Consider the following 13,847-nt stretch of genomic DNA (forward strand, 5'->3'; position numbering starts at 1 on the left):
CTTCTCCTTCTCCTTCTCCTTCTTCTTCTTCTTCTTCTTCTTCTTCTTCTTCATTTTTCCTTTAAATATTTACATTAGAAATGTATCAGCCATAGACTTTAACTTTGGGGTTCTGAGCTCCAAAGTACTGCCAAGTCACCTTGACAATTCAACTCTCATTATAGCTTGGCTATGACAGTATAGTAGTCACACTGTAATGTGCAACTCTTAATTTTTTTCTACCCAAAAGAGTCTTTCAACATTATAAGACACATGCATGAAAATATGATTTTAACAAAGATAGATGGGGCTCCCAAGGAGGAATGATGGAGAGATTCATGGTGTTTCACCGAGCCAGGTTCTCTCTTGGCTGCATGTAAGTTGCCCAGCGTATATGGAGCCACATATGTGCAGCCTGAGCTCACGTACAGTTGTCCTAAGTGTAGAGGGGCTCAGATGCTGTGCTGGCGTGGGCCACATCCCTCACCACAAAATAAGTAATGGGCTCAATTCAAGATTTTTTTTAGAGGACATGTATTAGTTTTCCTTTATGATAAAAATGCTGTTGAAACACATTGAATTCCCTGTGGATTGGGGTGAGGGGCGTGGCCCTTAACATGTAATGCTCAAATATCATTGGCATCAGCTAGGACTTCATTACCAGCTTGTTAGAACCTGTCCTTCAACCACTTTAGGAGTCAGGCCTGGGATAGGTGCTTTTCCCTAGTGGTTTTCAAGATGCGCTTAGATTTGAAGATTACTGAGTTAGAGTATGGACTATTAGAATTTCTTGAAAGTGAGGAGAGAAAAAGGAAAGGATAAGGGGAATGTTTGGATGTGTTTGTAATTCTAAATGTCTCATAGCCAAGCTGAAGGTCAATTTGGTTGAGAAATAAGAATATAAAATCACAAATTAGTTTAGAAAACATCTGTTGATCATAGTCCATGTGCTAGGCAGGAGATTGAGCCCTGAAAATAAAAGCGTAGCCACCCAAGGCCGTGAGAGACAAGTAGGAAGGTGAATAATAATTGTCATGTTGTAGCCAAAAGAAATAACATTTAACTGAATAGTGGACAGTGACTTTAAGAGTTCTCTCCCTTTAGAGTAGATGACCATTGAAAGTTGAGACTAATTATTTCACTGTGTGGCTGTGATAGTCCTTTTCTCAGCCCTACCAAAACCCAGCTTGGAAGAGGACTCTTGTGAGCTGGAAAATGGAAGTAGAGCTCTTTCTCCTTTGGGTTTTGTCACCGACACTCTGGTTTCTCTTAGGAACGCCCTGGAAGGGTTTGATAAGGCCGACGGCACGCTGGACTCTCAAGTGGTGAGCCTTCATAATTTGGTTCACTCCTTCCTGAATGGAACAAGTGCCTTTCCACATTCAGCTGCCAATGATCCTGTTTTTGTGGTATGTTCAGAAAATCACAGTAAATGACAAAGCTTCTAGCTAATGTGTTGAATTAATTTGTTGCTCATTAAGATGAAGGTTTGACACTTCACTCTCTGTGTGAACAATATGACACGCACACCCGCAAATGAGTTTAAATTCACACCGTAGGAACAGCAGGCAATGTTTGAAGGCCCTAGTTGGAAACCTATGCTTCGGGGATGGTTGGTTTTTGGATGATCTTAGACAGGAATGGATGGTCCAGAGGGAGTTCATAAGTGAGCATAAATATATCACTATTTAGCAAGATTATGTCATACATTAACATAATTATATGTGATTTTTTCATTGGTGACATGACCGGACTGCTTTCTATGAGATGCTTGCAGGAAAAAAAGGTTCTAGTGGCCAGAAGAGAGAGAGAGAGAGAGAGAGAGAGAGAGAGAGAGGAAGGGTTCTGGACAAATAAAAATGACAAATGCCTTCCACAGTGGCAGTGATATAAAAACTCATACCTTGCATGTTACACTCTGTTAACCAGCTACACACCTCTGAGATGTAAGACAACTAATAGGGAGTGTTGCCACCAACTACAGAGGTGACTTGGGGCCCTTCCTTTAACACTGCAAGTGTCAGGAATTCCCTGGATCCATCTGAGTCTCACTTCTGTCTTCCTTTAAACCACAGCAAGTGACTGACAGCAACTTGACAATGGGATTGTAAATTTCAGAATTTTAAGATTGATTCGTTTTAGGATACGATCATCGAAGAGACTCCATGACACAAACAAACGGGAGTGTGTGCTAATCAGGGCCTCATCATTCAGCTGCGTGTAGTCAGGGTCCTGCACCCCAAGAGCAGCACAGTGGGGCCGTAGTCCTTCCACCCCTACTTCATCCCTGGCTTAGCAGCCTACTCTCAGACAAGTCTTGAGAGGAAGGTTGGCTGCAGGACAAGAGCTTGAGAGAACATGACCAGCTTCCCACACATTTTGTTATAGTATGAAGTGTGACCAAAATATGCAGTGAATGTTAAAATTTTAAAATTTTATAACAGTAAAAGATACATTGCCATTAAGCCCCTTCAGAGTACTCTTCACTTAGAAGGTACTGACCTGTTGTTCTTCCTAACTTCTGATGAGATTGGGCATGCTCCCGTGCTCAGGGTGGGATGGCCATCCATGTGTGGCACTTTCTGAAGCTCTTCTGAAGTCCTCTTTTTGCGTATCTTCATGAGGTGTGATCAAAACTATAGTGAACATTGCTGCCGAGTGCCGTCCAACAGGATACAATGCATTGAAAAAGTGTTGTATGGGTCCCCTACACCTCATTTCCCAGATCTGGCACCATGCAACTCCCTGGCTTTTTCCTAAACTCAGAATGACTGTGACAAGTAGGTGTTTTGACCTAGTTGCCACAGTGTGACTAAAGACCCTCAAGAAAGAGGATTTTTCTTTCAAAAATGGCAAGAATGATATGAAAAGTATGAAAGAAGACATGGAGAGTAGTTTGAGAGGATTAATGGTACTATGTCTTTGACTGTAATTAAAAAAGTAAACATTCACTATAGGTTTTAATCACCCCTCATATATTGTTACAGCTAGATTCTTAGCTTGTAATCTCTTATTGTGCCTAATTTATATGTTCACTTTTATCAGAGGTTTATATAGATAGGAAAGAGCATAGTGTGCACCAGGTTCGGACTCCCCAGCTGTGGGTGGAACCTCCAGTATGTGTGGGACTCCTGCTTCCTATCCCTGTAGCTGGATCAGTAAGGTTTATTATGCCTCAGAGGAGAGCATGAAGGATGGTGGAGAGTATCTGCCAGTGGGTGTTAGAAAAGACTGACAGGATTGGATTTGAATTCCACGACTGAATGGAGTTTTCTTGGGAGTTTTGCTAAGGATCACATGCTGTCATGACTCAGGGTAATTCCATGATTGGTTCCTCAATAGTCCTATCCACGTGGAGGGCAGACTGTGCTGGGGTGAGTGGTGAAGAAGCACCGGTGGCTCACACTACCTGGGCCAGGGAACATGAGGTACTTCATGGCTGAGACAATGTTTACATTTTGTCTGTGCTCAGATGTGGTGATAGAGGAGGACTCATGGTTTTGTCCTGATCCATCATGGTCACAGAGTGCCTTGTCTGGTGCTGTGTTCCCTGGAAGAGCTGATGACTGACAGGAGGGTACCAAGGCTTGGTTGATGGTTCCAGGCCAGCTGCTGGACACCAGGGCTGCTTTTCTCTTTCAGCTCATTAATGTTGGCTTAGAAGGTTTGCACAACATAACCATTCAAGTTGCAGCTGCTGAAACTCATCGGTGGCTCTGCTTTGGGAAGACTTAACTCCCCACAATCCATTTCAGTCCTGTCTTGTCTTAAGAGTTACATGTCCCAGATACTTTGGCAGCAATTGTGAGAAGAAATTTCACATCATTTTATTTTTTATTTTGTAGTATCTTGAACTTAGATTGTTTATAGTAGCCAAAACTCTTCTTTTTCTCCAGAAGTTTCCTTACCACAATGTAAATCTTAGTAATGGGCCTAAGTCTACCTAGGCTGCCATAGGAAACTACCCAAGACTGGGCAGCTTCCAAAACAGACATGTGTACTTACCAGGATGCAGGTACTGGTGACAACTCTTCCTAAGCCTTCTGGCTATGATCTCATGTGACACAGAGAGAGAAGTCTGAGCTGTGTAGTATCTCTTATTATAAAGGCACTAATTCTATCATATCAGGGCCTCCTCCTTATGATCTCATTAAGCCTCAGCTGCTACCTTTTAAGTCTCATCTTCAGCGTGGATGCCTTGAGAATAGAGACTTCCACATGGGAATTTTGGGGAAAAGATTCAACACAGAACAAACTGCATCCTCAAGTCATCAGTTTTTAACAGTTTATTGAGACTCCTGGGAGACTCCCTGGCCTAGTAAAGCAACACTGAATTACAAGTCAAATGAGTTTGTTTATTCCTTTTTTGTGCAATTTTGTCAAAGTCACTCAACAATGTGGAGCCTCTGTCTCCTACTTTATAGAGTTTGTCACATGACTTGACCTGAGAGAGGGAAAAATAATGCTTACTGAAGTGACTCAGTAAATTAAGATAATGTGATGAGACTCTCAAGGGCAATACAAATGTTACCACAAAAATAATAATATGTCTAATGGAAGTTGGTGGGAAAGAATTAAAGAGGTACGTGTTGGGTTAGGATTTCCAAGCATTAATTAAGGTTCTTTATCTTGTTCTCCAAAGTAGACAGTTGTGCCCCGAGGCGACCGACTGACAAGCACAAAGGCAGAAGTATTTTAAAAGGTGATTTATTATTTTTACAGGACCTCGGTACAAAAAAGGAATTAGGAAGATGGAGAGTGAAGGTATAACTTCCAATGACTCTAAGTTTGCCTGGTGGCATGAGGGATGGAGTTTCCTAGGTTTAAGTAGCTTTCTGGGGTTCCACTTTGATTAAACTGGGGTGAAGATGGGCTTCAGGAAACCCTGGGATGGAAGCCGTTGGTAGAGCCGCTGCTTCTTTCTAAAAAACATTTCTCCCCTAAGATCTGTGAAGCAGCAATAAATGAAGGAGCTGTGAGAAGTGTGAATGAATGGTTCCTACCTCTGCCTGGCGAGGGCTCAACTGTGGGGTCTCCACAGCCATCTCTGCCCTCTCCAGGGCACCTGCTTCATGCAAGTGTCCTGCTGTGGCGCTTCACATCACCTTCCTGGCTGCTGTCTCACCCCTCGGCCTTACACTGAGCATGTCCCCTGTCGGCCTTCTCTGCTATTGATCATGACATAAGTTCTTTTCAAAATTAACATTTTAGGCCGGGGAGATGGCTCGGTGGAATCAGTGCTTCCCTGGCAAGCACAAGGGCCTGAGTTCAGTCCCTGGTTCTGCAAAAACAAACAAACAAACAAACAAACAAACAAAAACCCCCTAACATTTTATCAAAACATATAGCTCTGCTTTGTACACATATGACTGAGGAAAATTTCCTGTTTATGAGCAAAATATCACAGTATGTACCCAGCATTCTAAAATGTTCTAGGTAGAAGCATGGAGTATGCCCCATACCTTTCTCTCTCTCTCTTTTTTTTTTTTTTCCCGGAACTGAGGATCGAACTCAGGCCCTTGAGCTTGCCAGGGAAGCACTTATTCCACTGAGCCATCTCCCCAGCCCCTCTTTCTCTTTACTAAAGGAAATAATAGTGATGCTAGGAATCTGATTTTTAACTTTCTAACTTTCCATGGCTTCGTTCTCCCATGTGGCACTGGGTTTGGCCACATTTTTCTCTAAGTGGCCAGGTAGTGAATATATTTGGTTTTCAAGGCCAGATGTTCTCTGTTGGAACTTTAACTCTACCACTGTAGTATGAAAGTAGTCTAAACAATGAGTAAGCACATGAGTGCGGTATTCCAATAAAACTTTATTTAGAAAGGCAGATGAACAGAAGACCCAATGCTATTATGGGCTACTGGACTCTTTTTGAATATTTTGCTGAGTTTACACACCTATAATATTCAATAACGGAACTTCGAAAAAAATATGGTATACAGATGAATGTCCATTTTGTATCTGTGTATTCAGAGTGCTTAGAATAGATATATAGTTGCATTCTCTTAATGAATAGAATGATTTGTTCTAATGGTGTTTGTAAATAGGATCTCAAGTCCGCATCTTGTACAGCAATTAACCACTAAGAAGAATATATGCAGTGTGTTATTTGTTGACACTGTACTTCCGATTTGATTTGAAACTGTCTCATTGCTGTTTATCAATAAAATTTTGAAAAAAAAAAAAAAAGAAAGGCAGCTGGTAGACCCATTGTGATACTTTTCTGTGCCTGCTTGCTTTACTTAACATAATGTCCTCAGACTTTAGTTTGCGAACCCTTACTCTAATGGTGCATTGCTCTTTTTGCACAGTAGGGATATTTCTTGAATCTTTTTATCTTCCTGCTCTCAGCTAAAACCTGCAGTACAACTTTATGATGAAGAATCCCATGACTGGGCCAGGGAGATAGCTCAGTAGAATCAGCGCTTGCTTGGCAAGCCCAAGGTACTGAGTTCAATCCCCTGTACCACCAAGAAAGAAAGAGAGAAAGAAAACAAAATAAGTTAAAAGGCAAAAGAAAGAAAAAAACCTAAGCTACACACACACACACACACACACACACACACACACACACACACACAAAGGGCCAGCCAAATAACTAAGCTGATTAAGGTGCCTGCAAGCAGGTTCAGAGGCTGGGGGTTCGATTCCTGGGTCTGCCATGCCGGCCCCACCCCTGGGGGCACTGAGACTGCAAATGAGACTAGGCTTGGTGTGCGCCTATAATCCCAGCTCTTGGGAGGCTGTAAACAGGTGGATCACTATGAGTCCGATCTACACAGTGAGACCCTGTACACCCTATAGACTGTTCCCTAAAGAAAAAGAAAAAATCCCCTGACTTACACGTAGTTCACAGATACTAAATGTGTAACCATCTTTGCCTTAATTGCATGTATTTTCTTTGCTATTTAATAATTGTCTTTCTTTGGTAATATGTACATACACACAAGGAGATGGAAAGGTGCAGCCTTTCTTCAGCACGCACAGATGAATAGTGTGTGACATTCCTTTCTGGAACACACACTTACTTTAGGCTATTTATAAAGGGATTTATGTCGAAGCCAATTCAGCCGTAAGTGATTTTTTGCATATTGAGGTTTAGGTTAAAGTGTTTAAATTAGCAGAGTTACAACTTCTGGAATTTTGAATTCATAAGGCAATTCATGCAAATATATCACATATGAAATTTATTAAAATTATCTCATGTAAATCTCTTTACAAATAAGAGAAGTGCATAGTTGTGTGTGATCATGATTATGCGGGAAGGCGGCAGAACGTTAGACTACAGGAAAAGCTCCGAGCCAATCTCTGAAATTCCAATAATTCTTAAAATAATTGAAGTAAGTGCACAGAGTTTTCATGAAAAATAAGATTAGACTACAGGAATGCAAAAATAGTGCTGCCTTCAGTATTAAATCCCAAGAAGAAGAAGAAGAAGAAGAAAAAAGAAACTAGTAAAATGCATAGTTAAATTGTTGAGCTAACTGGCAAGAAAAAAAACCTGTTAGAGATGAGTAATATTTTTCCTAGTTGCTAAAAGTTCTTTAAAGGGGCCGGGGAGATAGCTCAGTAGAATAAGCGCTTCCCTAGCAAGCACAAGGGCCTGAGTTCAATCCCTGGTTCTGAAAACAAAATTCTTTAAAGTATACCTGTATGAGACCATGAAATATTTGTCTTTCTATGTTTAACTTATTCCACCTAACATAATGTCCTTTGGGTTCATCTATTTGTTGTAAATAACAAAAATTACCTTTTTTTAGAGACAATTTTGCTGTGCATATATGTTATGATTTTTGATCCCTTCATGTTTCTTCCCTTTAGCTTGATTCCCTGTTGCAGTTGTTATGAATGGTGCTGTAATCTGCTCGTGAGGGCAGATGTCTTTTTCATACACTGACTTCTTTCCTTTGGACATGTCCCAGTAGTAGGATCACTGGATTATATGGTAGTTCTATTCCAACTTGTTAGTGAACCTTCATATGGTTTTCCCATCATGGCTTGACTGACTTTAACCGCACCTAAGAGTTCTTCATTCCCTACCTTCTCACCAGCACTTGCTACCTTCGGTCTTTCTTGGATAATAGTCCTTGAGACTGGTGGTATTGCTCTGTAATTTGATGTTGTTATTGTAGAAAGTACAAATGATGAGTGTTAAATTCCTTCAACATGTTGATGGCTGGGACTTCCACAAATTAAATGGCTCAGATTTGCTGAGCAGCTCATGTGTTTGTTTGTGCTCTACTTTATGTGCTCAAATTCTGAGTGGGCTAAAATATGCAAACAGTGTTACCATCATTTGTATTTATTAACAATAACAATCAGTTTGGTAAGATATATCCATTAATTTATGAATATCAATCAAGAGAAAATATTTTTTTAAAAAAATGTCTAATAGACTACCCCAGGTTAACTCTGAAATGCCACTTTTGACTATAGATCTAAGCTATAATATAGTAAAATTGAAAAACTGTACTAACAAGTATAAAATACTTCTGAGTTAGCATGGGTTTAACTAAAAATTTTAAAATATATAGAATATTTTTCTTCTCAAGTGAAGCAATTAAAAATGGATCTACTTCATTTTGCTTTAAGTAACAAAATTATAATTATACCAATAATTTTAGAAACTGGAATAACATTGTTTTATGTCAAATGTTTTTAACAAGTAAATGGGCTTTGTATTATGCACAATTATAGAAAACTTGGTGAACAAGTTTTAAAAATTTCTACAACTCAATCTCAGGTTTTTACTTATTTTCTTTTACATTCTCTATTTTTATACAATTGCAATTATAATGGGCACATTACATATAATATCACATTTTCACATAGTTTACCTAATTTTAAGGTTATTGCATAGTTCCTTAATTTTAAATTTTAATTCAATTTAATTTTTGACTTTGGAAATTGAAGCTAAGACTTGCCTGTGCTAAGCACACCCACAAACACTTGGCTGCCCCTCAACCCTTCCTAAAACTTTTTATTCTTAAAACCAATAACACATGTAACAAGCTCATACTGTAAAATGGTTCAAAATGAAATTCCTGTGTCACCACTAACTCCTGACTTCCTGGGGCCATTTTTCTCTAATATTCCAAATAGATTTTTAAAATATAGTAGCAGACAGGTTTACATATTTATCCAAATGTGAACTTTGGTGAAATTTTTTTGAGTAGAAGGATGTTCTATCATTGAACATTCATTCTGCTCGCTTCAGCAGTACATGTACTAAAATATTACGAAGCATTAATTCTGTGATTGCCTCGTGCTAACTGCCACGCAAACAACAATTTTGCCTTTTGTCAGTTTAAACACTTCTTAACTTGATTCATCACAATTGCTTTCTTTATTGCAGGAGTAATTTAGTCCTGTTAGATCATGTTAATCGGACTTAACCCTAATGAGCCAAGGGCAGGTCTCGATAATTTTTCATAGCTTTTGAAAAGATGTGTTTGGTGTTAGCATGAGTATGTATTTAGACTTTTTAAATGCCACATTTACGTATTTAATATGGAGTTTTAAAGTAACAGACATGCAATCATTACCTCCTACATACCTTCAATCCCGGTAAGCTTTAGAAGACACGAGGGCCTGGGGAGGGGTGATTTCTCCACTGGGGATGTTTTATTTTTGCTTTTTAATTTGGCAGGTGCTAAATAAATGCCCAAAAGGAATTCTTTTCAACTTTGGGCTTTATAGGAATAAGCATATAATTCTGTTCAAAAGAAATAAACCTGAACCACGAAATGAATCACATATACTTCATTATTGGTGAAGTATGAATATCTTAGTAAACCACATTTATATACAAATTCAAAGTGATCCTAGCACTGGCTTGTGACTTTCTCTCCTGAGAGGGCCTCGGGAGCGGGGAGGGAGCTCAGATCCTGTACGTCCTCTTGCAGCAGCACCTTGGCTCCCTTTCTTCAGCCTGTGTGTTGTGCTTATGGTGTGTGCTGACCTGGTCACTTCCCCTGAAACTGCCCTGTCGGTAGCAGAACCTTGTTGTAGTCCAAGTTACACAAGCTCAAGGTTTAATCCGCGATGTGCAGATTTTCTTCCTGAAGGGGTTCACAATTGAATCTCTAATGCTCTTGATATTTTTCATTATATACATACTGTATTTTACACACAGTGTCTGTTGTACACACTTCATACATGCATATCTATATTTTGTTTGCGACTATATAAATCTGAGCAGGAGGGTGTGTCTCGTTGTAACTCCTTCAAAATGCTAAAAAAAAACCCTCTTCTTTGTTTCTCAAGTACTGAGGACAGGAATTCCAGGCCTTATCACTGAGCTATGTCTCCATTCATACATACAGCCTGTGGCTGAATTGTTAGGTTGCTCAGGCCTCCTGCCTCAGCCTCTGAAATGCTTGGATTGTTTGCACCGGGAATAGGAAAGGATAGGGAAAGAAAAATTTTAGCAAAATAGGAAAAACTCACTATCCTTGCTGAATATTGCCTAGAAGACACTATTATTGTTCAAATGTGTGTGTGTGTGTGTGTGTGTGTGTGTGTGTGTGTTTAACCAGTGATTTTGTCTTAGTTCATTCAGGTGGCTACAACAAAAAATACAACTTGAACAACAAATACTTCCTAGGGTTGCAGATGCTGCGAGGTCCAAGGCCAGGGCACCAGCCCGTCCATTCCTCACAGGACTGGAAGTGAGAAGGAACTCTCTTGGGTCCCTTCTATAACGACAATAATCCCATTCATTAGGGAGCAGCCTGCGTGACTGATCTATCACCTGCTGAAGGCTCAACTTTCTAACAGCATCACTTTTCTACATACGAATTCGGGGAGGACACATACACTCAATGTGTAGATCATTTCTTATATGTCACTAAAATACAGTTCCTGTTATAGAGCTTCACCAGCTGAGTAGAAGTCTGGGTGTTTTCATGCCTACTACATGTCACTTATATGAGCAAATAAGAGACTGTCATCCTAGTTGTACTTCGCTTCATAGCCTTTGTAAAACAAGGAAAGAGTAAGTAAAATTTTTCTATAAAACAACATGACTGATTAAATACTTTTGAAGAATTCTTTCATTTAGAAAGATGGACCCAACTTTTCATTTATGCTCTTTGTGCACTGGGTCTTAAGTTGGAGTTCCCACCAACGCCCGTGTCTGTGCTGGTGTACGACCTTGAGATGATCACATCTGGATTCTCACTTCTGAGTCTTAGAGGGTCAGAGCACGACTGTTACTACAGTAAGATTCTTTCTGATTCCAAGCGATGCCTTCAGGGAGCAACACATGAACTAAGGCTGTAAAAGCTGCACTGTGCTACTGCTTGGCAGGATACACAGATTTTCAAAGCCAGACTCCTATTTTCATGGCTTCTTTTCTTCAAGTATAGAAATTCTTCTTATTTCTCCAGTGTGGCAGGAATTTGAATTTATAGCCGTCAATATTGGCCTTTCAAGTAGAACCTTATCCTTCAGTGATCTTGAAAAAGAGAAATATGAATTCTTGTACTTTGTTTTCTGCATGCCCTCAAGTACAACTCATGAAGCTGACTTATTACTTTCTTTGTACTGGAAGGTTCTGTTAAAATTTTTTACCTCAAAAGTTCATGTAGTCACATTTTCTGTGCTATTTCTTCCCTGTTAAAATTTAGTACTTTCCTCTTTCCTATGATGCTCTTGTTTTAGTCTAGCAAGGTAGAATAGGTCCATGCACACAATTTTTGGAATATCATTTCTGAATCACTAAATTTCTAATACCAAAATTATTTATAGTACATAAAAGGCAGCAGAAATACAATTTTACATAACTTATTTTTTAACTCATTAACTTTATTGAAAATCAATAATAATTATATAACAAATTAAAAATTGTAGACAGATATTAAAATGTGAAAGATATAAGATGCAGAGTGAACTTTATAAAAATATTTCTAAAATGAATACATGACATAAGATTAATAATAGATTGTACGTCATAAAAATTAGTTACAAACTTAAATGAATACAACAATAAAAATTGTCTAAAATAAGCATGAAGAAGAAAAAGTTTACAAGTCAGTCATATAATAGTTCACTCTGTATCAAAATCAAGAAACTTATATTTATATAATTAGAATTCTCAACATAGGAGAGGGTAGGAAATAAATATTTAAAGATTTAAAATTTCTGAATTAGTTGAAATTATAGCACCACATTTCCAAGAAAAATGAACCTTTTGCACAAGAAATATGAATAAAATCATACCAAGATACACAAAAATGAAATTGTTTGAAACTAATTGTAAAGAAAAAATCATTAAAGCATACACACACACACACACACACACACACGCAGAAAAAATATTAGCTAGAGAAGAACAAAATTAAATAGCATCTTATTCCACATTAAAAAGGAAGAGCAAGTATATAAGAAACTAGACTTATTTATTCAAAGGACTGAAAAAAAAGCTCTGTCCTCAGTGAATTTTATACTTAACAAACATATCTTTGAAAGCTAAAAGTAAAACATTTTCCAGTTGTACAAACATGAAATATTCTAATACCTCCAGACATAGCACATAGAAAATAACAAAGACTATAATCCAGAAGGCAAGAGAAGTTGCTGGATGATCCTGGATAAAGAATAAAGAGCTCTCAAAGTGGTAGTCATGCAGGGCTATGTAAAACATAATTATATTAGACAAATCCATTTAAAAGGTCATTGAAGATTTCCACAAAACAGCATCAATCTTATGTCAGGTCAGATACAAATTTTTTCGTGTGTGTGTGTGTGTGTGTGTGTGTGTGTGTGTGTAAAAGACAAGGAAGAACTAATATAAAGTCAATCAAAAATGGAAATACACTTTTTAAAATTTCTAATACTAGGGGAAAATATCATACCATGTCTTATAAATAGATTGTAAATCAAAGAAACATTATAAATCATAAAACAAAAATTACAATGGAACAATATTCAGAAAATTAAATATTAATTAGTTCAAAATTAAATTAAATATTTCAAAATGCTATTCAAAAATTAAAATTTAATTATGAGTCCAACTAAGAGGCCAGAATGTAGTGTATCAGATGTATGAACTTGTGATCAACTCAGAGGACTCACACAGTATTAGGTTAATATAAGCAAAAATAGCAACTAAGAAAAAGTTTTCATGAGAGTAAAGAATTACTGAGAATAAAACAACAAAAATACCAAAATGGCAAATATAGGACCAGCACTTCTAACATTTGAGGATAGGATATTACACAAAGTTCTAGTATGTGGTGGACGTGGACAGTGTCCATGATGCTTACTGTGGCCAGGTGTCACTTGTGGGACTGAGCTGCTGCTATTTCCTTGATATTCACCCTGTAGACCCAGACAGAATATGGCCCATAGGGTACAGGAGAAGTCCATTTGTAGACTATGCTGGTGGAATTATTTTGCTGCATTTTACAAAAGAATAATTGAAAGGCTGCTGTTGTATACCTCTTTTTAATTGTTTGCTCTATTTGGTGGGTTCTTTCCATTCCCATTCACGGAATTGTGGGCACTTTGATCTCTTCCCAGAATATCTTTTAGTAGTCTGTGTAGGGTTGGCTTTGTCATCATGAAATTCTTTAGTTGTTCTTTGTTATGGAAGTATTTCACTTTTCCATTAAACTTGAAAGAGAGTTTTGCAGGGTATATTAGTCTGGGTTGGAATTTTTTTTCTTGCAAGGCTTGAAGTACTTTGCTCCATGGTCTTTTTTTTTTTTTTTTTTTTTTTTTTTTATTTTTTTGCAGAACTGGGGATTGAACTCAGGCCCTTGCACTGTCCAGCGTACCTCTGCTGAAAGGTACACACTAACTGTAAGTTTTAGGCCAGCCACATTTCAGTTTTTTTCTCCCTGGTTTTTTTTTTTTTTTTT

General features: G+C 38.2%; 1 protein-coding gene across 1 annotated transcript in view; it reads left to right on the plus strand.

Moving 5' to 3' along the window:
* Dct (dopachrome tautomerase) overlaps nucleotides 1-13,847 on the plus strand; it is a 46,129-nt gene that overhangs the window by 21,238 nt on the left and 11,044 nt on the right. Inside the window, exon 6 of the mRNA XM_004626297.1 lies at nucleotides 1,253-1,388. Within this exon, the coding sequence (XP_004626354.1) occupies nucleotides 1,253-1,388 (136 nt within the window). The remainder of the gene's footprint in view (nucleotides 1-1,252; nucleotides 1,389-13,847) is intronic.

The sequence above is a fragment of the Octodon degus genome, unplaced genomic scaffold, assembly GCF_000260255.1.
Source record: "Octodon degus isolate 3935 unplaced genomic scaffold, OctDeg1.0 scaffold00013, whole genome shotgun sequence".
NCBI lineage: Eukaryota > Metazoa > Chordata > Mammalia > Rodentia > Octodontidae > Octodon > Octodon degus.